General features: G+C 46.5%; 1 protein-coding gene across 1 annotated transcript in view; it reads right to left on the reverse strand.

Annotated features, from left to right (window-relative positions):
* The window catches only part of CUX2 (cut like homeobox 2), a 256,982-nt gene that overhangs the window by 52,888 nt on the left and 179,651 nt on the right, over positions 1–24,443 (reverse strand). Inside the window, exon 4 of the mRNA XM_081017283.1 lies at positions 13,805–13,883. Coding sequence (XP_080873409.1) covers positions 13,805–13,883 — 79 coding nt within the window. The remainder of the gene's footprint in view (positions 1–13,804; positions 13,884–24,443) is intronic.

Genomic DNA, 24,443 nt, shown 5'->3' on the forward strand with positions numbered 1-24,443 from the left:
TGGTCAAATCCTCCAGGAAGCCCCCAGGCAGGGCTTGAAGGCAATAGTCCTTTCCTGCTGTTTTGCTCTCCAGCAACTGGTATTCTGTGGTATACTGGCTCTGCACATGGAGGTTCCCCAAAGACTTCATGACTATCACAGCTACTACTGCAATTTATTTGCACAACAATTTGAAGGGCCCTAGCCCCCCTCCAAAAACAAACAAACAAACTGTGAGCAGCGTAAATATATACAGCAGAGTACAATGAAATGCTATAAATCCATCAGTAAGCAAGTCTACACAGGACAGCAAAATCACAACACAGGAGGACCATCAGAACTCTTCTCTAATTAAGAGGATTAAAGGGGGCTTTGCACCCCACATTCTCACGTGTTTAAGGACTGGAAACATGGACAAACCATGAACACCGTCTAGTAGCCTCTGTTCTTGGAGAGCCACTGGCAGGTGGAAGAGATAATACAGGGTAGACAAACCTAGACAGCATCTTAAAAAGCAGAGACATCACCTTGCCAACAAAGGTCCGTATAGTTAAAGCCCTGGTTTTCCCAGTCGTGATGTATGGAAGTGAGAGATGGACCATAAAGAAGGCTGATCGCCGAAGAATTGATGCTTTTGAATTTTGGTGCTGGAGGAGACCCTTGAGAGTCCCATGGACTGCAAGAAGATCAAACCTCTCCATTCTGAAGGAAATCAGCCCTGAGTGCTCACTGGAAGGACAGATCGTGAAGCTGAGGCTCCAATACTTTGGCCACCTCATGAGAAGAGAAGACTCCCTGGAAAAGACCCTGATGTTGGGAAAGATGGAGGGTGCAAGGAGAAGGGGAGTAAGGCAACATCACATGCTCTAGGCTGGTGGATGATGATAATGTTCTGAGTGATATGGAGAGAAAATCTCTCTCTCTTTCTCACATGCACAAATATTTGAACTTAGAGTCACGCATCAAAGCCTATTGACCATGGGTTCAGCACTAGCAAAAGAAGTAATTCCAACAAATATTAAAGAATGAATGAATGAACTTTGTTGCCCAAAGATGTGGGGGGCAGCCACTACCCTGGAGGCATATTAAATTCTTAAACACAGGCACACCTAGGCAGGGGCCCTGATGGATACATGAAAGTTTCCAGGCATAGGACCAAAAGGCACAAATGTTCGTCAATTTTGCATATGCAAAACTTGGAATTTAAATAATGCAGAAGGCAATCCAACTAATTCCCCACCCAAGTCACCCCAGATAATTTTTAAATGAATTTGTACTCTGCCCCAGATCACCCGAAATCAGCTCCTGATTAATTCATTTACCCCCCAGTTCATTTCCCAACAGGTCCTGCTGCGAATCAATTCAATTCCCCTCCAGTTATCCCCCTTCATTACTCTTAAATCATCTCTAGATATAGTCAGCTTCAATGTATTTCTATAATTTATTTCCCCCTACCCAGTAAGTCAGATCACCCCCCACAATTCAATTTCCTCTGAATTCATTACCCACCCTAAAAAATAAAAAAGAAGATTTGGGGCCCATGCCTCAGACTCCTAGCAATGATCTGGATCAGGCTATATGATGGTGCCCATTGGTGATGCTTTAAGTTTTAATTTAAAAAACAAAAACCCAGAGGATATCCTCTGGTTAGATACTTTATGAGGAGATTAGAGAAATTCATGAAAGGGGAGAAATCTATCAGTAGCTATCAGCCAAGGAAGCTAAATGCAAGTTTCCTTATTCCAAGGTACTGAAGACATGGAGGACAAATTCCAGTAAACCGTGGTTTGGTTGTTGTCACAGTCTTCCTAGCAAACTACAGGGGAGGTTTCCCAGAGGCACCTGGCCAGCTGATGTTGGGAGGCGGGCGCTAGACCAGGTGAGCTTTTGATCTAATCCAGCAAGACTATTCTTAGGTTTGAGCAATGCCCTTGACTCTGTCACACTAAGGGAATAAGTGCCTACAGAGGGTGGTGAATACAGCACAAGATATTATGGGCTGTCCCGTGAATCCGCTGGATGGAATAGCGGAAGAACGTTGCCTCAGGAGAGAGAGGAAAATTCTCAGGGATGATTCACACCCTGGCCGGCACTTTCTTGATCTCCTGCCCTTGGGCAGAAGATATAGAAGCATGATTCGTCGCACCAACAGGGTAAAGAACAGCTTCTATCCATGGGCTGTTAGGCTGCTGAATGAAAAGATAACAACAGGGCAACTGACTTTTGGGTTTGGTGGGTGTGTAAACGAGGGGAATTAAGACTAAGAGAGCTGAGTGGGGGGTGCTCAAGTAATCTCACTGTATACAAGTTGTACAAGTGACAATAAAAAGGACCCCTGACCATTAGGTCCAGTCGTGGCCGACTCTGGGTTGTGGCACTCATCTCGCTTTACTGGCTGAGGAAGCTGGCTTACAGCTTCCGGGTCATGTGGTCAGCATGACTAAGCCGCTTCTGGCGAACCAGAGCAGCGCATGGAAACACCGTTTACCTTCCCGCCAGAGCGGTACCTATTTATCTACTTGGACGTGCTTTTGAACTGCTAGGTGGGCAGGAGCTGGGACTGAGCAACGTGAGCTCACCCTGTCGTGGGGATTCAAACCGCCACCTTCTGATCGGCAAGTCCTAGGCTCAGTGGTTTAACCCACAGCGCCACCCGCATCCCTCAAGTGACAATAAAGTACTTCAATTCAATATCGAAGAGCGGTATAAGAAAGAGGGGCAGGTGGGGAGGAGTCGTGGGTCTGGGTCACCACAGATTTTAGCTGATTGGCAGCGCATCTGCTTTGCACGCAGAAGGTCCCAGGTTCATTCCCTACCATCTCGAGGTAGGGCTAGGAATCTCTCTCCCCCCCCCTGAAATCCCGCAATGCCACTGCCAGCAAGACTGAGCTAGATGGACCTGCAAGCTGACTCTTACCAGGAAGCTGCCTGTGTTCCTATGACTCTGGACCCATTAAACCGGCTTCTTCTCTTGTGATCCAGTCCTCCCTTGGGATCCTGAATCCCACCTGCTGGGAATCACAGGAGGGGAGAGGCTTCTTGTGCTCGAATACTGCTTGCTGACTTCCCAGAGGCAACTGGGGTGAGACAGCATCAAACTGAAGCCTCCTTTGATGCCCAAAGCTGGGACAAACTTTCCCCTGATACTTTATATTTATGCTCGCTGGGGAATCTCTTTCAAATAAATGAATTATCCTAGGATGGTACAGTTGTACAAGAAGTCTCTCTCTGTAAGAGACCACTTCTTGTCAGTGTTCAAGAAGGACACTGACAAACTGGAACGTGTCCAGAGGAGGGCAACCAAAATGGTCAAAGGCCTGGAAACGATGCCTTATGAGGAACGGCTAAGGGAGCTGGGCATGTTTAGCCTGGAGAAGAGGAGGTTAAGGGGTGATATGATAGCCATGTTCAAATATATAAAAGGATGTCACATAGAGGAGGGAGAAAGGTTGTTTTCTGCTGCTCCAGAGAAGCGGACACGGAGCAATGGATCCAAACTACAAGAAAGAAGATTCCACCTAAACATTAGGAAGAACTTCCTGACAGTAAGAGCTGTTCGACAGTGGAATTTGCTGCCAAGGAGTGTGGTGGAGTCTCCTTCTTTGGAGGTCTTTAAGCAGAGGCTTGACAACCATATGTCAGGAGTGCTCTGATGGTGTTTCCTGCTTGGCAGGGGGTTGGACTCGATGGCCCTTGTGGTCTCTTCCAACTCTATGATTCTATGATTCTGTGATTCTTATTTATACCTTTCTCTCCTCCGTGATAACTTTTCCAGCAAAGCCGGAAAAATATATAACAAAATAGTACTTTAAAGTCATGCTTGCTATGGCCTGAGACCACTAACGGCTAATTTACTTTGACTGCATTCAATGGAACGTTCGCAGGAAGAGACCAAACTCAGTGAAGTCAGTCTTTGAAGCAAGCCTTGCTATCTAGATCACCTATTTGACGTCCGGCCACGAGGAGGTGCTGTTGAACATTACTTGCAACCCCCAATTTATTCTGGAAACAGTTTTTGCATCAACCAGAAAAAAGGTATGGGGGGGTGACTTTCCCCTTCTCTGTTCAAGTCAGCCTTTTGGGTAATAAAGTATTGACTCTGTAGGGCTTCCAGGAAAACACACACACACATATATAATGCAGGTGGATGAAGAAGAAAATAAAACACATTTTGACAATGTCTTGCGAAACAAGGGGATTGCTAGGTACTTCATAGACTAAGGGTACAAAGCCATGGCAAAAATTTGCATAAAATTGTGTATGCTAATAGATGCAAATTTAGGTCTCTAAGCAAATTAAGACAGTGGCTGGTTGGAGTCTCACTAGATCTGCTACCCTATGAGCATGTTTTCTTTATTTTTTATAAATATACCCACCTAAGAGAGCCTGCAATCCTAAATCCCATTTACTAGGGAGTAAGTCCCATTGAACTGTATAAGGCTTACTTTCAAACAGGCACAGTTACGACTGTGCAGTTAGTCAGGTCCATTCATTTCAATGGATCTACTCTGAACGTAACTAATGTTGGATGCAAGTATCAGAAAGACCACCTCCTTCCCCACAGGGTTTTCCTAGGGTAATTCCATCACCCTCAGAAGCTTGGGGTGTTGGCGACCCAGGAGAGGGCCGTCTCTATTGCAGCCCCTCCCCACAGAGGTTTGTTTCTGCAGTATGCAGCTCTTTACGTGGCCTTCGACACCTGAGACACATGTTTTCAGGACCCACCCTCTTCCTGTGACTGTGATTTGTTTTTTGTTTTTTTTAAGTGTAATGCCTCGTATTTTTTCCCCCCATGTAACATTTTTACAAATCCGTTTCATTTGTTGAGGCATTAGGGGGAGAAGAAAAAAAGGAAAAAAGAAAGGGGGTGGAGAGAGGGAAGATGGATGGGGGTGGGGTTGGGTGGCGGTGTTTCTATTATGCTTAATGTATGTAGAGTTTGGTGTCAGCGTTGCTTGTGTTGTTCACTTGTGTTCCTTTGGTGGTGAGAGAGGTTGGGGTTGGCCTAGGGTGTGATTGTTTGCTTGTGATTGGCTGTGGTGATCTTTGTTTTTGTGTGTGAGTGAGGTGGGTGGGTGTTTTGGATCAGGTTAGCCATATTGATTTGTATGCTGTTGGTGGATTATTATCATTGTCCTGTTGGGCTGTGTATGTGATAAAGGGGAGCCATACCGGGGTGAAGGCGTCTTCTTCTGTTTGTCCCCGTGTCAGTTTCAGTTTATTAGTTTGTTTTAAACTGTTTCTGATACTTTAAATTGTTGTAGCCTGCTCTGGGACCTGATGCATTGTTTATTTTTAGTTTAGTTTATAAGAAGAGGAGAAGGTGCAGAAATTCCCATGCCCAGCAGAAAAGACTCCCCATCCAGCCTCACCCCAAAACACTCCTGTTGCAAAGGAACAGATATGCCCAGAGCCCTGCTGACGTACATTTCAGGCTTGACAAAAACTCATTTCTCTCTCTCTCTCTCTCTCTCTCTCTCTCTCTCTCTCTCTGTGTACACACACACACACACACACACGAATGAAACCTCAAACCATGCTGTTGATTTTAACTAAACTACAATTTTCGGAGTGCTCAATATGGCAATTTGTGAGGGTAGAGGTTTCTCGGATGTATTTGCTGCCCTAGTGGGACAAATTGCTTCTGTGCTTAGTCAGACACTGGGAAACCTCTTCTCTGTTAATCCATCTGAAGCAGGGGTAACCCACTCCCAGGGATCTGGAATGATGGGAGTTGTAGTTCATCAACATCTGGAGGGAGACCATGTTGGCGACCCATGACACACCATTCATGCAGCCAAACTCCCTCCCATTAGAGGTCCGGCTGGCTCCCTCCTTGTTATCCCACCACCTATTTCTCACCTTTTCTCTAAACCAAAGAGTCCCAAATGCTGCAACCTTTCCTCACAGGAGAGTTGCTCCACCCCCATGGTCATTTTGGTTGCTGGAACTTTTCCAAACTGTGCATTTCATTAAAGGCCCGGCTACCTTTTCCTCAAATGGCCGCACAGCAATGTGATAGGGTACGTCCTTTGAATGCAGATAGCCCCAGGTTCAGTCCCTTCTCCACACTTGAGAGCTGCTGTCAGTCAGAGTAGACAACAATGGTGTCCCAATCCATGGGGATACCCACCTGTGCAGACAGGTGTTGGCCCAAGCAAGGAGGACGCCAGTAGTTCCAGAATTCTAGGCAGAGGTGAAAGTGAAGGTGGCAAGATCAGCACCTTGGAGAGGGACCTAGGTGTGAGTTTCAAAACTGGGGTTAGTGATCCCGCCGCTGAGGCAGATCCTACAAATTGTCCCAGCAGTATCCTGAAGCAACAGGCAGATCTTCAAAGCCTGGGCTAGGTATGCTTGGTGGCTGGTCCCAAACTTTGGAGCTCCCTTCCTAGGGAAGTTAGACTGGCTCCTCCTTGTTCTCCTTCCGCTGGCAGGTGAAGACTTTCTTATTCCAAGAGGCTTTTAGGAACTGACTGCTTTTAAGGAAAGGGATGGTGCTGTGATATTTGTATTGTAATTATCTGCATGTTTTAATACACACACACACACACACACACACACACACACTTTAATTATTTGCGTTTAACCGCTTATGAATTGTTCCCCCCCCTATGTTTTTAGCCACTACTATTTTATCTGTAGTGGGACGCGGGTGGTGCTGTGGGTTAAACCACAGAGCCTAGGACTTGCCGATCAGAAGGTCGGTGGTTTGAATCCCCACGACGGGGTGAGCTCCCATTGCTTGGTCCCTGCTCCTGCCAACCTAGCAGTTCAAAAGCACCTCAAAGTGCAAGTAGATAAATAGGTACCGCTCTGGCGGGACGGTAAACTGCGTTTCCGTGCGCTGCTCTGGTTCGCCAGAAGCGGCTTAGTCATGCTGGCCACATGACCCGGAAGCTGTACACCGGCTCCCTCGGCCAATAAAGCGAGATGAGCGCCGCAACCCCAGAGTCGGCCACGACTGGACCTAATGGTCAGGGGTCCCTTTACCTTTACCTATTTTATTTGTAAGCCACCTTGAGTCCTTGTTTGGGAAAAAGGTGGGGTATTAGCATCATCTTCATCATCATCATCATCATCATCATCATCATGCCCCATGAATGCTACATGTGATTAGTCATAGTGATTGTGCCTTCCTCTGTAGCAACTAGCTTCTTCAAGCTGTTGGGTGGTCTCCTAAGAGCCTCCCTGATCCCCCAAGAAATCTGTGGACCAACAGTATGTCCCCCTGGGGTTCGGGGGATGAGATATGGGCTCCACATGGGATGGACCAGGGGGTGGATCCATCTCCTCCTGGGGTGCCTCACTGGCGGACTTTGCCTCCAAGGATTCTATGGGGCCATGACAGCTGGGCTGCATGGGCAAAGACTCTCCGTCTCAGGGTACGGAAGCACCCTGCCCTTCAACCAGTCTCACTCTTCTGCAGTGCTCAAACCTCCTTCTTTCCTCACAGCTCGCTATTTTGCAAGCCTGCTTTCTGCCCACCTCTGCGGTCTCTTTTCAAAATGAAGAAGCGACGCAGAAATCAACCAGACAATTGCTGGCCTCTTTTTAGAAGGCATAGAAGCTTCCATAACAGGTCCTGCATCTCTCCCCATGCCCCTTGTACATTAACTGTTCATTTTTAAAGGACTTTGTGGTGTCGCCAGTCCTGATCTTAGCAAGACAAATCCTGGGCTCCGTTCACCATCTTTCAACGTCCTGCTTGCATCAAGAGACCCTTCACACTGCACGGTCGCCCCACGTTAACAAATGTCTTCACATGCCGCTTGCAATTAATGCAGCCCAATGACATCACACCCTAAACAGTATCGGGTATTACAATACTGAGCTTTTGGGATACATTTCCCTCTCCTTTTTAAATGTTGCATTACTCCCAACAACACCCTAAGAGGCATGTTCATAATGAAGAACAATGAAGAGGAGCAGCTTCTACACTCCACAGGTTTGAATATAACACATGCACATGTGAACTCAACCACAGTAACAAATTTCTGGCAGAGGTTCGTATGTGCAAAAGCAGCCAGATTACAGCACACAGATGACGGTCCTGCTTCTCCTCTGCCCAACCTGTTTTCTCCTGCAGCTGGGGACAAGGACAGAATACAAGAGCTCCCCGGCTGGAACAGCTCCTGAGATTTCATTACAAGAGGCCCTTGCAAATATATCACCAGAATCTTGAGGTCTAGAATCTTGAAAGTTGGGATCCCAAGGAAGCTGAATCCTGGCCCCTATTATGTTGCATGCATCCCACATATTCCTAGCCCTGCCCTTTCTTAACAAGTTACTTTCTCCAACAAGTCTGTGGTTTGTTTGGATCTCCCCGCCCCCATGAAAGCTAAAACACAATGAAGAAATCATCCATCACCACCATGCAAGTCAAAAGGGAGGCTTAAATCAAACCATCCTCGACAACAATGACATTAATTATGCTTTTAACACGATTTTACTGCTTCCCTTCCCTGCCACCCTCCCAGCCCAACACAGACACACACCCGTCCCTCTCCTCCATGCCACATCTGTCTGAACAATATCAAGAAGATTTATGATTTTTTTCCTTCTTCCCGTAATTACAGACACACAAGCCCGGGCTCACTTTATCAAAATACTTGCTGAGCAATCAGACTTTCTCGCTGCCTTTCTCCGCTTGAGGTTTGCATTGGCAGAAGCCATTCAACACACACACACACACACACACACACACACACACACAACACCAAAGAAACACACCACCCCTCGAAGAAATCTGTCTAAAAAAGTGTTGAATCAGGAACTTGTTTGTTGCTTCTGAAACGTTCTACAAAGAATTTGCTTGTCAACAAATATACATGTATTTATAGGTGGAATACCTGCAGGGGAAGATTCATTCTGGGGGAGAGGAGTTTGCTGGGAAAAAGGAGCAAGGGTGCATTGGGAAATTGCAGTGTGTGGAGGGTTTGTGTGTGACCCATCGCAGAGCATATAGTCCTTATAGTGTCATGCTCCATGTTGAAACTTAATGACAGGGGAGGGAACAGACATACACCCGCTTTGCCCAAACTCCTAACTGCCTGGAAAATGAATTAACATCCTCGCAAAAGCTCTCTTGCAGATCTCTGGCAGTTAGGAGCTCAGCAGACTCAGCTAAGCAGCACTCTGGCAGGTCAAGGTTTGGTTCCGGGGCAAGGAGATGAGCGGAGGACTGATCTGGCCAGAGACTCTGGTGGGGTCAGACGCAGAAACAGACTGAAGAGTGTGCCATGTCCTTGCAGCTGACCCTTTGTGCAGCAAAAGTGGTCACCTTGATCAGGAAAGGAGAAAAGGCGGACTGGCCAACTGAGCACCATTCTACTGCCAGCCAATCATAAAAGGCAATGCTGTCTATTTTAAAATTTCTATTGGTGACTGAGTGGACCCTGAGCATGGGCACCAGTCGTGGACCATCACAGCGCTGGATTATATAATAAGTAGACTAAGCATGTGTTCGAAAAGCACGCCAAAAAGTGCAAGTAGATCAATAGGTACCACTCTGGCGGGAAGGTAAGCGGCGTTTCCGTGCGCTGCTCTGGTGTCGGTGTTCCGTTGCACCACAAATGGCTTAGCCATGCTGGCCACATGACCCGGAAAAACTGTCTGCGGACAAACGCTGGCGCCTTCGGCCTGTAAAGCGAGATGAGCGCCGCAACCCCAGAGTCGTTCACGACTGGACTTAACTGTCAGGGGTCCCTTTACCTTTACCCAAGGATGTGTTTAAGGCACCAGCAAACAACAAACAACAACAACATATTTATATGCCATCCATTTGACTGGGTTGCTCCAGCCACTCTGGGCAGCTTCCAACAAATTAAAGCAAAGCAGGGGCACTGCCGAAAATGAGAAATTATTGAAAGATTTTGTCATTTGGCATCCCCCCCAACCCCCCCCCACATGAAAGCTATAAATCACGGGGAAAATCAGAACTTTGTGAGACTTTTTTACACCCCACTTTCCCTGGTTTCCTTTTATCACTTCCTCCCACCTAAACCAGGGGGTTGTTCTACTAACGTAAATCAAAGCAATGGAAGGGAATCAGATCTTGTCATGTGTGGCACATGATTACCATGCGCAACATTGCAGAATGCCATGTAAGCTTTGTGCCGTTTCGAAAAACAAAATGTTATTTTAGTATTGTTTTTATTTTGAGTTGTATACGGGGGCGGGGGCTTTAATCTATCTGCTCCTTAGGGCCTCTAAAGGTCTTAATCGGGTGGTACATAAATGTACTAAACTATAATAACAATAAATACAAGAATTAAATAAAGGCAAGGGAACTGAACACAATAATCAGCCCCCCCAAAGTCAAAGGATCACGATAACTACAAAACAAACCAATTCCGAGCACTGCTGACATATCCAGTCTTTGGCATTCTAGTTCCAAAACCCAAACAACCATTGCCACTTTTTCATCAATACTATCAGAGCTTTTTCTTCTTTGAGCCACTTCTGTTAATTTATTCATAGCTGCAATTTTGAGCATTTGTTCGTTTCTGCAAAAGGTCTTTTTTCTCACTGTTGGATAACCCCGAATGTTCCTAGTCAGAATATTCATTGGAACCTCTCGTGAGGAGAGTGTTACTGATCAAATCTTAGGACCTCTTTTGTCCTTGCAGATAATAGAAGAGCTGCCACACTGGACTGGACACACATGAAGAAAACTAAAACAAACAAAGCTGGAATGGATTTTCAGAGACGGTAAACGGAGCCGCAATATATTTAGGTTGCAATCCTTCAGAGTTACTTCAGAATAACTCCTGCTGAACTCAGTGCCGCTTACCGTATTTTTTGCTCTATAAGACGCACCAGACCACAAGACACACCAAGTTTTTGGAGGAGGAAAACAAGGAAAAAAATATTCTGAATCTCAGAAGCCAGAACAGCAAGAGGGATCGCTGCGCAGTGAAAGCAGCAATCCCTCTTGCTGTTCTGGCTTCTGGGATAGCTGCGCAGCCTGCATTCGCTCCATAAGACACACACACATTTCCCCTTACTTTTTAGGAGGGGAAAAGTGAGTCTTATAGAGCAAAAAATACGGTACTTCTGAGTGTAGAAGCATATAGGAATCGGATTGCAGTGAAACCATTTACAAGAAGGAATGAAAAATATTTTAATCAACATCGGCAACCCTCAGCTTCAAACAATGGAACCTCTGATCAGCCCCCTCACTGACTTCTGACATTCATTCAGGTATCGCTCACCTGTTTGAAAGCTAATCTTCACAGCCATGAGGACTAGGAAGTTGTTTCCCCTCCGGATTTCAAATTCCAAAATCTGGGCTTGCAAGTTGTAAAGGAGAGGTGGAAAAACACTGCTCCTGCTTTACAGCTCCATAATCCTTTTGTCAAACGCACACGGATGCTACTCACAACAAGGAATATCTGAGAGGTATGGCCATATGCATCGCAACACTTCCAACCCACCCCCGAACCCATCAAATCTAAATTCCATTGTCTGCCCCTTTGCTGTGAAGGGAGTTCAGTCATCTTAGTTAACTTGCTGTCAAAGAGACAAGCGCGGATCACGGCAGCGTTATTACAAGGCGAGAGCAAATGTATTCCTTTTTTATTGTCAAGACAGATTTGGCTCAGGCACTGAAATACAGCGATAGCAAAAGATGTTTCCTCTTGTCTGTTCTGCTACCTCTTCAAAAAGAACACGGGGGACACCAGCTCACCGCGAGCCCTTCCTGCCATGCAGGGAGCGATAGGCGAGACCCGACACAGCGGGGAAAATGAAGTCAGAAACGCTGGAGGGGCAGGTGGAGAGACGGATGCTCAGTGATAAAACCGCTCCGGCAAAACTTTGCACCGTATGGTCCAAATGTCCACACCAGGAAAAGACAGTTTCAGTGACCACCTATCAGTTAGGTCTGCCAACTTTAATGGGGCAAAAACATGTGTCACTGATTAGTCAGGCAACATTATTATTATTATTACTATTATTGGGAGAAATTCAGCACAGCGCTAAGATGATTGCTCCATCAGCCCAAGCATTTCTGCTAACCCAATGGAATGATCTACTTTCTCCTCCAGGGGTTTTCCCGGCACCTCTAAGCCAAGCCAATTTTTCTTTTGGAGGGGGAGGAGGGGGGGGGGGAAATCCCTGTTGCATTAGTAGAAGTCCTTTGTGCGTGCTTCTGCTGGCACGACTAGTTAGCTGAACCTGGCCTATCACTGTATAATATGAATATATAATATACTTATTATATAATATATATGATACAGTCCGATCATATCTTATGCATGATTAAGCTGCAAAATTTCAACCTTGTGTGGCTGAATGCTGGCTGGCTGCAACTGTGCAAATTAATTGCACTCAAGGTGGCAAGCTTAGAAGTTAATTTTGTGCGGGGTTTTCCTGGCATGGAAACAGCTTTTGCGCTTCCCACCTTGCTTACTGGGCTCTGGGATGCTCTCCTGAGATCTTGCAGGAACTCAGAGGGACTCGCGATATCTTGCAAGCCTCCCGGAGCATGGTAAGCAAGGCAGAAAGCTTAAAAGTTCTCTGTTTTGCTTTGGGGGGGAGCATAGCTCATCTTGTGTACTGGCTCTGGAAGGACGGTCACACAGGGGCGGTTTGAGTATACAGTGGTACCTCGGGTTAAATACTTAATTCGTTCCGGAGGTCTGTTCTTAACCTGAAACTGTTCTTAACCTGAAGCACCACTTTAGCTAATGGGGCCTTCCACTGCCGCCATGCAGCTGCCGCATGATTTCTGTTCTCATCCTGAAGCAAAGTTCTTAACCCAAGGTACTATTTCTGGGTTAGCAAGGTCTGTAACCTGAAGCGTCTGTAACCTGAAGTGTCTGTAACCCAAGGTACCACTGTGCGTGCTTTTGCATCGACACACCACCCTAACATAACCCCTGTGCAATATTTGATAGTACTATGTAATATTAATTTTAATATGTATTGTAGAGTATCATCACAATAATATATGTACTTACAGCAGGTATAGGCAAACTCGGCCCTCCAGATGCTTTGGGACTACAACTCCCATCATCCCTGTCCACTGGTCCTGTTAGCTAGGGATGATGGGAGTTGTAGTCCCAAAAACATCTGGAGGGCCAGATTTGCCTATGCCTGACTTACAGAAACAACAGCCAGACAGCATCTTAGAACTGGCATTCCCAATTCACATTCACCCAGGAGGGGTCTACTGTGACGTAACAAAACATGCCTTCAAATAAGGACTAAGTTAGAACTTAGCAAATGTTCACCATCACAAGGACTAAGAACTTTCAAAAATAAAATCGGAGAGATCCAAATCGACTCCGGGTGCTGAGGAAATCTGGAACACCCCCAGCAAGCAGCTCTGATGACACACAAATGTAGGAAGTAAACACTGCAAGGAATAAAAAGACCTGTTTTGTGGTTATCATTTTCATGACACCGCTAATATAAAAAGAGGCTTAGGCATCTTGTCAGCCGGCACCTTTTCCTCAGCGAAGGCTGTTATGTACTGAAGTTCTCACCCTGGGCCAGCAGGGGGATACTGTAGATAGTTATGCAAATAAGGGATCGAAAGTGACATTCAGTGATTGGATAGTTTTAGAAAATTGTTACAGTTACGTTGTACTGGAGCTCTATATAAGCAGGCCAACTGAACCCTTCAGTTCAGTTCTGTTCTGGCCTGTGAATAAACAAGAGCTGTTTGAAGAATCGCTGTGTCGTCTGATATTCACCCACAACTTAACAAAGAGGATGCTCCCGTGAGCAAAAGCTTCTGGATAATCATAACTAGGCGCTCAGAACAACTTTTCTGCCCTTTTAGAAGCAATTCTGCGAAAGGAGCTGAGGCGAACCATACCTGGAGCTTCAATCAGTTGCTTGTAAACACTCAGGAACGCTGCTTCTGCTTCTTTGCTTCTTTTACTAAGAGCAACCACCTGAGGGGAAGATAAAAATAAGAGTAACAAAAACCACGCAGGAACCATCAAGGGAAATGCAGTTTTCTCCCGCAAAGTTGTGCTCTCAGGTGAAGACACTGCAAATCGGACAGCCCAAGACAGCTTGGGTGCCGGAGGCAGAACCACCCTGAAGGTGGTAAAAGAACATAATAAATTAAGGAATTTAATTTATTATTTAATGGATGCCCTGTTTCCTCAGGCTTGCAGTGAGGTGTAGTGGTCAGAGTGTCAGAAGAGGACCAGGGAGCACGAGGTTTAAATTCTTGTTTTGTCCCTAAAATGGATAAAATGTGGGAGGGATGAGGGGACGAACAATTTCTGCCTCCCTGAGCTGCTAGAACAGGAGTCAGCAAACTTTTTCAGCAGGGGGCCGGTCCACCGTCCCTCAGACCTTGTGGGGGGCCAGACTATATTTGGGGGGGGGGGGAAATTGAATGAATTCCTATGCCCCACAAATAACCCAGAGATGCATTTTAAATAAAAGCACGCATTCTACTCATGTAAAAACACCAGGCAGGCCCCACAAATAACCCAGAGATGCATTTTAAATAAAAGGACACATTCTACTAATGTAAAAACATGCTGATTCCCATGTCCATGGGCCGGATTGAGAAGGCGATTGGGCCGCATCCGGCCCCCGGCCCCCATGTCCTAGACGAAGGCCAAAACTAGGACTAGGCCCTGTTTCCAGGACTAGGCAACCCTTCTCCTAGGCTTACATTAAAATATCAGTTGGTTTTACACCAGTTTAAGGGTGCATCTACGCACCATACATTTAAAGCACCAAGAGAACACCTTGAACAGTTATGGCAGTGCTTTTTTTCAAAAAAGAAAAAGAAAAAAGTTGAGGGGTACTCTCATTTTCCTACTCATATTGAAATACAGCGGTACCTCGGGTTAAGAACTTAATTCATTCCGGAGATCCGTTCTTAACCTGAAACTGTTCTTAACCTGAAGCACCACTTTAGCTAATGGGGCCTCCTGCTGCCGCCACGCTGCTGGAGCACGATTTCTGTTCTCATCCTGAAGCAAAGTTCTTAACCCGAGGTACTATTTCTGGGTTAGCGGAGTCTGTAACTTGAAGCGTATGTAACCCGAGGTACCACTGTAATGCCCCTCAATGAGGCCAAACTTAGATTCACAAAATGTTTAGGGGTATGCGTACCCCTGCGTAAACCCCCCCCCCGAAAAAAGCACTGGCTTCCCCAAAGAATCTTGGGAACTGTAGTTTGTTTTTATTTGAAGGCAGCCCTGTTCAAGGAAGTTTTTAGGGTGTATTGCGCTTTTACTGTATATTTTTTATTGGGAGCTGCACAGTGTGGCTGGGGCAGCCCAGTCAGATGGGCGGCATAGAAATAATAAATTATTATCATTTTATATTCTTCATTGAAAGATAAAGAATACAGAATTGCAAGTGCACAGAGTAAGACAAGACAAAACAGAACAGCAACAAAAATTTGTATACACTGCAAAAAGAGAGATAATGTTATTGTAGTTAACCAGTTGTTAGGAGACCCCCCTATTGCCCCCTCCCCAAGCTACAATTCCCAGAGTGGTGTAACAATCAGTCCCTCTTCACAGGGAATTCTGTACATCAGTGTTTCCCAACCTTGGGTCTCCAGCTGTTTTTGGACTGCAACTCCCATCATCTCTAGCTAGCAGGACCAGTGGTCAGGGATGATGGGAGTTGTAGTCTAAAAACAGCTGGGACCCAAGGTTGGGAAACACTGCTGTACATTGTAGCTCTGCAAGGGGAATATGAGGGGCTCCTAAAAATGCTCAGCACCCTTAACAAACGCTCCCAGGATTCTTTGGAGGAAAGGCACAACAATTTAAAGTGGGATCGTAGTGCTTTAAATATATGGTGTGGATGCAGCCTCAAAGTAGGGTTGCCATACGTCTGGGTTTTGCTGGACATGTCCTCTTTTGGGGGGCTGGCGTGCCCATCTGGGCAGATTTTTTAATTTATTATTAATAATAATAATAATAATAATAATAATAATAATAATAATGCCCTATACCTGCAGGTCTCAGGGCAGTTAACAGAATAAAATCAAAATATAAAACACAAAATCCACAATCAAAATAAAAACAGCCACCACGCAACCCCAACCCCCAAATTATTATTATTTTTAAGGACACAGGATGTCAATCACATCAAGCAAATGCCTGGTTAAAAAGGAACATGTTTGCCTGGTGCCTAAAGGTGTATAATGAAGGCACCAGTTGAACTTCCTTGGGGAGAGCATTCCACAGATGGGGGCCACTGAAGTACCTCGGTTTGGTTTTTTAAAATAATAACAATCACCGTATTTTTTGCTCTATAAGACGCACCAGACCACAAGACGCACCTAGTTTTTGGAGGAGGAAAACGAGAAAAAAATATACTCTGAATCTCAGAAGCCAGAACAGCAAGAGGGATCGCTGTGCAGCGAAAGCAGCGATCCCTCTTGCTGTTCTGGCTTCTGGGATAGCTGCGCAGCCTGGATTCGCTCCATAAGACGCACACACATTTCCCCTTACTTTTTAGGAGGGAAAAAGTGAGTCTTATAGAGCAAAAAATACGGTAATTTTTTTTATGGGGGGGGGGAACGCTAGAGCCACGCTTGGCCTTGCTCTTCGGAATATGGCAAGCCTACCCCAAAAACCATCAGTTCTCTCCAGGGGGTGGGCGATGCAGTGAATTTTCTATATTGTTAATACTTCTTAGCCACCTTCTTAGAATTATAGCTCCCTAGGGAGCAGGAATGACTGCTAAAACCAGTTTAAGTTTCCTGTCCCTAGGGCATCTTTTGCCTGCTGTGAGAGACAGAATCTTTGGGTGACCCAAGATGGTTGCTATTCCTTTCTCCACCAGCTGACCTCAAAAACTGAATGCCAACTCTGCAACCATCTCTTTTCAGCGACAGGCTGGCTGTTTATATTTTTACAAACGATGCCAGTTTTAATGCCTTTGGATTGTACTTGTCTTGGTGCTTGCATGCTGCTTTGTGAAGATCCTCTTGCTTAAAAAGCGGGTTATAAATTTGTTATACCTAACTTTTTACAGAGATCAACTTTAGCAACATGATGACGACAAAAAGGAAGAAACAAGGAGCCATCTCTTTTGAAGAGCAAGCCAAAATCTTGGTGGAGTTTTTAATCCCATTTCAGGATTTTCTAGTATTACAAATTTAAAATACACACACGCAGATCTGAAACTTGCTTGTTTTTCCCCCTTCCAAATTTGGGCTTCACAATTGAATAGAAACTGTATGGCGAAGCCTGCTTTTGCACTTCAACAAAGATAACCCAACGTGATTTCAACCCATGTCTTCCCTTTGTTGTTAATGTATTGGAGGGGAGGGCCTGGGGGCTGGCGCTGGATAGAAGATTCCTTCAGCCCCCCCTTCCCTCTTCTCTGTAATCCAGGTGGTCAGCAAAATCTCACTCTCTCTGTGTGTGCTGCGCATCAAATCCCTTCCCCCAAACTGCCATTCAAACTGGCAGGAAGACCCAATAAATAATTAATCTCCTCTAATTAGGTGCCAGGCAGGCAGGCTGGCCCCCTCTTCAACCCCCCTCTGATAGCCGGATGGGAGAGGAAGAAGTTAAAAAAAAACACAGAGCATCCATTCATATTCAGCGCTATACCCCATCAGTGGCATTGGAACAGTCCACCCAGTGGCATCGCAATGGGGAGGGTGCGCCCGGATGCCATGTCTGGGGGGGTGACAAGAAGGCATCCCGCGGGGGCTCGCGGTGGCGCAAGCAGCCATTGCGCTACCGCAGCTGCATGTGAAGAGGATCCAGGCGCTGGCGCCAAACCGCTATGTACAGCGCATGTGTAGCGTTGCACGCACGCGCTGTACATAGTGATGCCACACATGCGCTGTACATAGCGGTTTGCCGCCGGCGCCACTTGAGCACTGTACGGATGGTGGTGGGATCCAGCAGAGTATCCCGGCACTGTCTGTACGGCACTGGCGGCAAACCGCTATGTACAGCGCATGTGCAGTGTCGCTATGTGCAGCGCATGCGTCGTATGTAGCAATGCCCCGCCCCGGGTGTCACGACGCCTTCATTTGCCCCTGAGTCCACCATCACTGTACAAGTGGCCCCCCCAACTAAAAAATGCATGTTCTATTCTGTCCCTTCAACAGCTTCGAAGTAGACCGACGACTTCCAGGTGCAGAGTCCCTACCCTCCAACACTCCTCAAATGAAAATAGGAACATTTTCATCTGAGAAATGTTGGCAACATTGGCACAAAAGGGACCAGGAAAGAGCAGCAACTTGTGGCCTTTGTAACACGGGTCTTATGTCAGAGTGATATTTATTTATTTAATAAAAAAGAACATCTTTTAAAGAATTGCTCAGCGATGCCAATTCCCCGATATGACACCCCCCCCCCAATACTGCAGGTTGTGGGGAATGTGGCTGTACCCTGCAGTGTAGCCCACTATTAAAATTGCTGTTCAGATACAAGGCTGAGGTGTGTTTGAATCACTAGCTAAATATCCCGCATATAAATAATAATAATAATAATGGGGACGCGGGTAGCGCTGTGGGTAAAAGCCTCAGCGCCTAGGGCTTGCCGATCGAAAGGTCGGCGGTTCGAATCCCCGCGGCGGGGTGCGCTCCCGTTGCTCGGTACCAGAGCCTGCCAACCTAGCAGTTCGAAAGCACCCCCGGGTGCAAGTAGATAAATAGGGACCGCTAACTAGCGGGAAGGTTAACGGCGTTTCCGTGTGCTGCGCTGGCTCGCCAGATGCAGCTTGTCACGCTGGCCACGTGACCCGGAAGTGTCTGCGGACAGCGCTGGCCCCCGGCCTCTTGAGTGACATGGGCGCACAACCCTAGAGTCTGTCAAGACTGGCCCGTACGGGCAGGGGTACCTTTACCTTTACCTTAATAATAATAATAATTTATTATTAAACCCCGCCCACTCTGGGCAGCTTCCAACAAAATGCAAAAATCCATCAAACATTAAAAGCTTCCCTAAACAGGGCTGCCTTCAGATGTCTTCTAAAAGTCTGGTAGTTGTTGTTCTCGTTGACATCTGGTGGGAGGGCGTTCCACAGGGCGGGTGTCACCACTGAGAAGGCCCTCTGCCTGGTTCCCTGTAACTTGGCTTCTCGCAGTGAGGGAACCACCGGAAGGCCCTCGGTGCTGGACCTCAGTGTCCGGGTAGAATGATGGGGGTGGAGACGCTCCTTTAAAATGCACTTTAAGCTCCAGCAAAGGTCACTTTTACTTGAACTATGCTGTCAGCCAGAGTCCTTCCTTCCAGCTTGCCACGTGAAAGCGCTGGGCTTTCTTGCCTTGCACACGGACGAGCTGTGCTTTTATTTTGTAATAAACAAAACTGTCCCCCTCGTTATGGCAACACTAGGCGAAATACACCTGAGGAACTTCTGCCTTGCTTGGGTGCTCTTAAAGGTACAAAATCCCAGTTCTTAATGCTATACAGCTCCAAGAATTCTCAAAGGCTCTGAGATTACGCCTGAAAGTTCCTTTGGTACCGTTGGACGCAGTCCACCAGGCCCTGGAGATCTGAATAGCTAGACTGGTGACTGGGGGCGGCCGCCGAGACCACATAACACCGGTCTTGAAAGACCTACATTGGCTCCCAGTACGTTTCCGAGCACAATTCAAAGTGCTGGTGTTGACCTTTAAAGCCCTAAACGGCCTCGGCCCAGTATACCTGAAGGAGCGTCTCCACCCCCATCGTTCTGCCCGGACGCTGAGGTCCAGCGCCGAGGGCCTTCTGGCGGTTCCCTCATTGCGAGAAGCCAAGTTACAGGGAACCAGGCAGAGGGCCTTCTCGGTAGTGGCGCCCTCCCTGTGGAACGCCCTCCCACCAGATGTCAAAGCGATAAATAACTACCTGACATTTAGAAGACATCTTAAGGCAGCCCTGTTCAGGGAAGTTGTTAATCTGTGATATTTTACTGTATTTTTGGTTTCTATGGAAGCCGCCCAGAGTGGCTGGGGAAACCCAGCCAGATGGGCGGGGTACAAATAATAAATAATAATAATAATAATAGTTGTTGTTGTTGTTGTTTAGAGTAGAGTAGTACCACCTCTTTTTCTATCTTCTCTGCATCATTTAGTGCCGGAGTCAGCAACCTTTTTCAGCCGTGGGCCAGTCCACTGTCCCCCAGACCATGTGGTGGGCCTGACTATATTTTGGGAGGAAAAATGAACTAATTCCTATGCCCCACAAATAACCAGGGATGCATTTTAAATAAAAGCACACTACTCATGTAAAAACACCAGGCAGGCTCCACAAATAACCCAGAGATGCATTTTAAATAAAAGGACACATTCTACTCATGTAAAAACACGCTGATTCCTGGACCGTCCACGGGCCAGATTGAGAAGGCGATTGGGCTGCATCCGGCCCATGGGCCTTAGGTTGCCTACCCCTGATTTAGTCTGTCATCACCAGGTTGGGCAGTTTTCCTTTTGGGAGGAGGCAGAGGCAGGACAGTTGTTCGGCCGTTCCACATCACGGGGTCCTTTGTGGATTGTGGAGGCTCCATGGGAGATACCCAACAGTGATCCTCAGCAAATCAGTCAATGTGGAAGCAGTTCGCTGAACACAAAACAGTTGGAAATCCTTGGTATACAGCAGAGTAGCCAACACAGTGTTTTTAGATGGTGTTGGGCTACAAATTCCATCATCCTTGACCCTGGGCCAGGCTAGCTGGGGCTGATGAGAGTGGGAGTCCAACTATACGTGTAGGGCTCCATGTCAGCTACCGCTCCTGGCCTTAGAGGTCACAAGAAAGTAAGAAAAGCCCAGAGGTCCATCTGGCCTGCGCTCCACATGGGGCTACCTCTGAAGGTGACCAGTAAACTACAACTAATCCAGAATGCGGCAGCTAGACTGGTGACTGGGAGTTCTTGTTGAAACTACACTGAAAAGGATATATCAAGAACTCTGGCCAAAAGTTTCAATATAAGGAATAATTCCTACTCAAGAGTTGAAATGAAAAACGTGTGTATTCTGCTAAGAATAACAGTTTGAAGCTAGTAGTAGATTTAAACACAACGTATAAGTATGATAGTTTTAAAGTAATGGTAAGTTTGGATACAACGTTTAAGTGCAGAAATAATGTCGTTTCAAATATACAATGATATAGTACAAAGGTACATGAAATACCAGTGCACAACAATTGTTTTATACAAGTCTCAAAGGCAGTCAAAACGAGTCCACATTATATAAAATTAGAATAAAGAATAAAGAATGAAGGATCAAATGGGGCCAAAAAGGAGTATCCGGAGTGTGAATCAGATGTACGGTTCAGTGGTGGTAACCAGGACAGGGCCCTGTTTCGGAGTACACGCCTTCTTCAGCTCGGTTTTTTGACGACTATAAATCTGTTGGAAGTCTGTATCATTTAGTTCTTTTATGTTTCTATTTCGACATGCGTCTTAGATAATTGCATCCAAGTTTTCTTGCGTTTCTTTCCCGTCTTGAAAGACCTACACTGGCTCCCAGTATGTTTCCAAGCACAATTCAAAGTGTTGGTGCTGACCTTTAAGGCCCTAAATAGCCTCGGTCCAGTATACCTGAAGGCGCGTCTCCACCCCCATCGTTCAGCCCGGACACTGAGGTCCAGCGCCAAGGGCCTTCTGGTGGTTCCCTCACTGCGGGAAGCCAAGTTACAGGGAACCAGGCAGAGGGCCTTCTCGGTAGTGGCACCCGCCCTGTGGAACACCCTCTCACCAGATGTTAAAGAGATGTCAAACAGCCACCAGACTTTTAGAAGACATCTGAAGGAAGCCCTGTTTAGGGAAGCTTTTAATGTTTGATGGATTACGGTATTTTAATATTTAGTTGGAAGCCGCCCAGAGTGGCTGGGGTAGCCCAGCCAGATGGGCGGGGTATAAATAACAAATTATTATTATTATTATTATTATTATTATTACACCCTCCCAACCAGATGTCTCTGGGAAGCCCTCAATGAAGGGCTTCAGCAACCCTCGCCAGCTCTCCACAGACTGCCACAGAAAATGGGGTCAGTGGCTAATAGCCACCGAGAGACCCTTCATTATTCATGCTACATTTAGTGGCAGGTGAATTCCACTAGTCATGTATTGTGTGTGAGGAAAAATATTTCTTTTGTCGGTCCTGAATCGAGGTATACATGTGGTCAGTAGTCAATTCTGAATGCTTTGGGTTACAGACTCCTGCAAACACTTCAAGAAGGGTAAAAAGAAAAAGAAAAAGATTGCCATACCTACCCAGAGCTTCATTTTTCCTCCCCAAATACCACCTGGATATCATGTAAAACCAGAGAAGGTACAAATGTTGCTGCTTCCGCCGCCCAGACCAGCAGCATTCGAAACCGTGCCCGACGCCTCAGGCAAAATCGTTGACGCTCCTGTAATGTCACGCCATCATAAAACTTTAATGTGCCTTGAGTAGGTGAAAATTATAATTTAATGCCATGGCTTAAATAAAAAATCAAATTCCGCCTCTTCGTTCAAATATGTTTGTGGGGAGATAAGTCCCACCTCAGTTCTTCCTCAACCAGCCAGAACAACCGATGTCTTTAAGGAGAGTGTTGGGACATAAAAAAGGCACAAACTTTCATTTCTGTACTTCACTTCCTAAATGTACAGATTGAATACATCTCCGCACTCCTGGATTCAAATTGTCTCCAGAGAGAATGAGGCATAATAAAAATTATTTGTCATGCTAGTGAGATGTCACAGTGATTTTTCACCAAAAAAACCAAAGGCTCGGGTCTGCTCAGGGGCGTAGTCAGGTCCCTGGGTGCACAATTTTTGAGGGGGCGCGAACCAGGTGACCCCGGCCCGGCCCAGCCCAGTGCTCCTCTCCACCCGCCAAGGGCCACATTGGCCAGCCAGGCTCCCCCCTGCATGAGAGGGCAGGTGGCTCAGTGTGGCCTCACTTTACTCCACTGATGGTGGGGTCACGGCGTCCTTGTGTGAAATCCGAGACAGTCAGTGCTGACAACACTGATCTTAAAAATCCACGTGGGAGAACTTCCTGGGCATCTCGGAACTGCTTGGAAAGAAGGTGGACATGGATGGGGGAAGCAGGATCCCTCCTCTCACTTACATGGCCCAATCTCCCTCTCTCCAAGTACTGTATTTTTCGCCCTATAAGACGCACCTAGTTTTTGGAGGAGGAAAACAAGAAAAAAAAATATTCTGAATCCCAGAAGCCAGAACAGCAAGAGGGATTGCTGCACAGTGAAAGCAGCAATCCCTCTTGCTGTTCTGGCTTCTGGGATAGCTGCGCAGCTTGCATTCGCTCCGTAAGATGCACACACATTTCCCCTTGCTTTTTAGGAGGGAAAAAGTGAGTCTTATAGAGCAAAAAATACGGTAAATCTCTCCCAGGCTCTTAACTTCTGCAAAACATTTTTGCACCCCTGCTAAGAACTGAATGGCACGAATGCAACCACAACATCACCATTCCTCATTAATGAATTATTTACCCCAGTTAAATCTGCAGCACCGCTCTGCAAAACCTAGGGAATTTTCACAGCTCCATGTGGCTCCAGCTGTAATTAAAACTTTCCTCCCAACTTTGGTCAAACTTTGTGTCAGCCATGATGGATTTGCCACCAAACTCCCACAGCACAGCATCCCCCTTCTTCTTTTTTTGCTGAAGTCAGAGAAACGTCACCTGTCATCCTTCAATTCTCACATGGTTGGGGAAGGCTCAGCATCAAACCAGCGAGTGCAGCAAGACACAGCAAAAAGACAAATGCCCGCTTTCCCCCCAAAAGACCTCGGGTGTTTATATACTTGTCAAGTTGTTCAATTTACTGCTTGTTAGAAATGCTAAAATGAGACTCTGAGATGGTGGGGCAGCTGTGAGATGCGCTCCTTGCAGATCTGAGCTGAGCCTTGCGCATGGATATTGCCAATGGCAGCGCCGGATTAATCATATGGTACAACTATTTCCCTGGAGGGATGCGGGTGGTGCTGTGGGTTAAACCACAGAGCCTAGGACTTGCCGATCAGAAGTTCGGCGGTTCGAATCCCCGCGATGGGGAGAGCTCCCGTTGCTCGGTCCCAGCTCCTGCCAACCTAGCAGTTCAAAAGCACGTCAAAGTGCAAGTAGATCAATAGGTACCACTCCGGCGGGAAGGTAAACGGTATTTCCGTGCGCTGCTCTGGCTTGCCAGAAGCGGCTTAGTCATGCTGGCCACATGACCCGGAAGCTGTATGCCGGCTCCCTTGGCCAATAAAGCGAGATGAGCACCGCAATCCCAGAGTCGGTCACAACTGGACCTAATGATCAGGGGTCCCTTTACCTTACAACTATTTCCCTAGCCCGTAACCCCTGTTTTTCGATACTTTGGAAATCTCACCACTTCCCTTTGCTTTTCGTCTATCCACAACGTTCTTTGCAGCTCTGTTAAAATAGAGTAGCAGCTCCAGCTGCTGCTGTTTAAAAGAACACATCTGAGCAGGGTAGTTAAGTGCACCACAGTGAGGGTCTATGAATCCTAATGCATTGCGACAAGCCAGGGAGACTTAATGGGGCAAAGTTCAATAAACTCAGGTA

The sequence above is a fragment of the Podarcis pityusensis genome (genome assembly GCF_964106645.2).
Source record: "Podarcis pityusensis genome assembly, chromosome: 8".
Lineage (NCBI taxonomy): Eukaryota > Metazoa > Chordata > Lepidosauria > Squamata > Lacertidae > Podarcis > Podarcis pityusensis.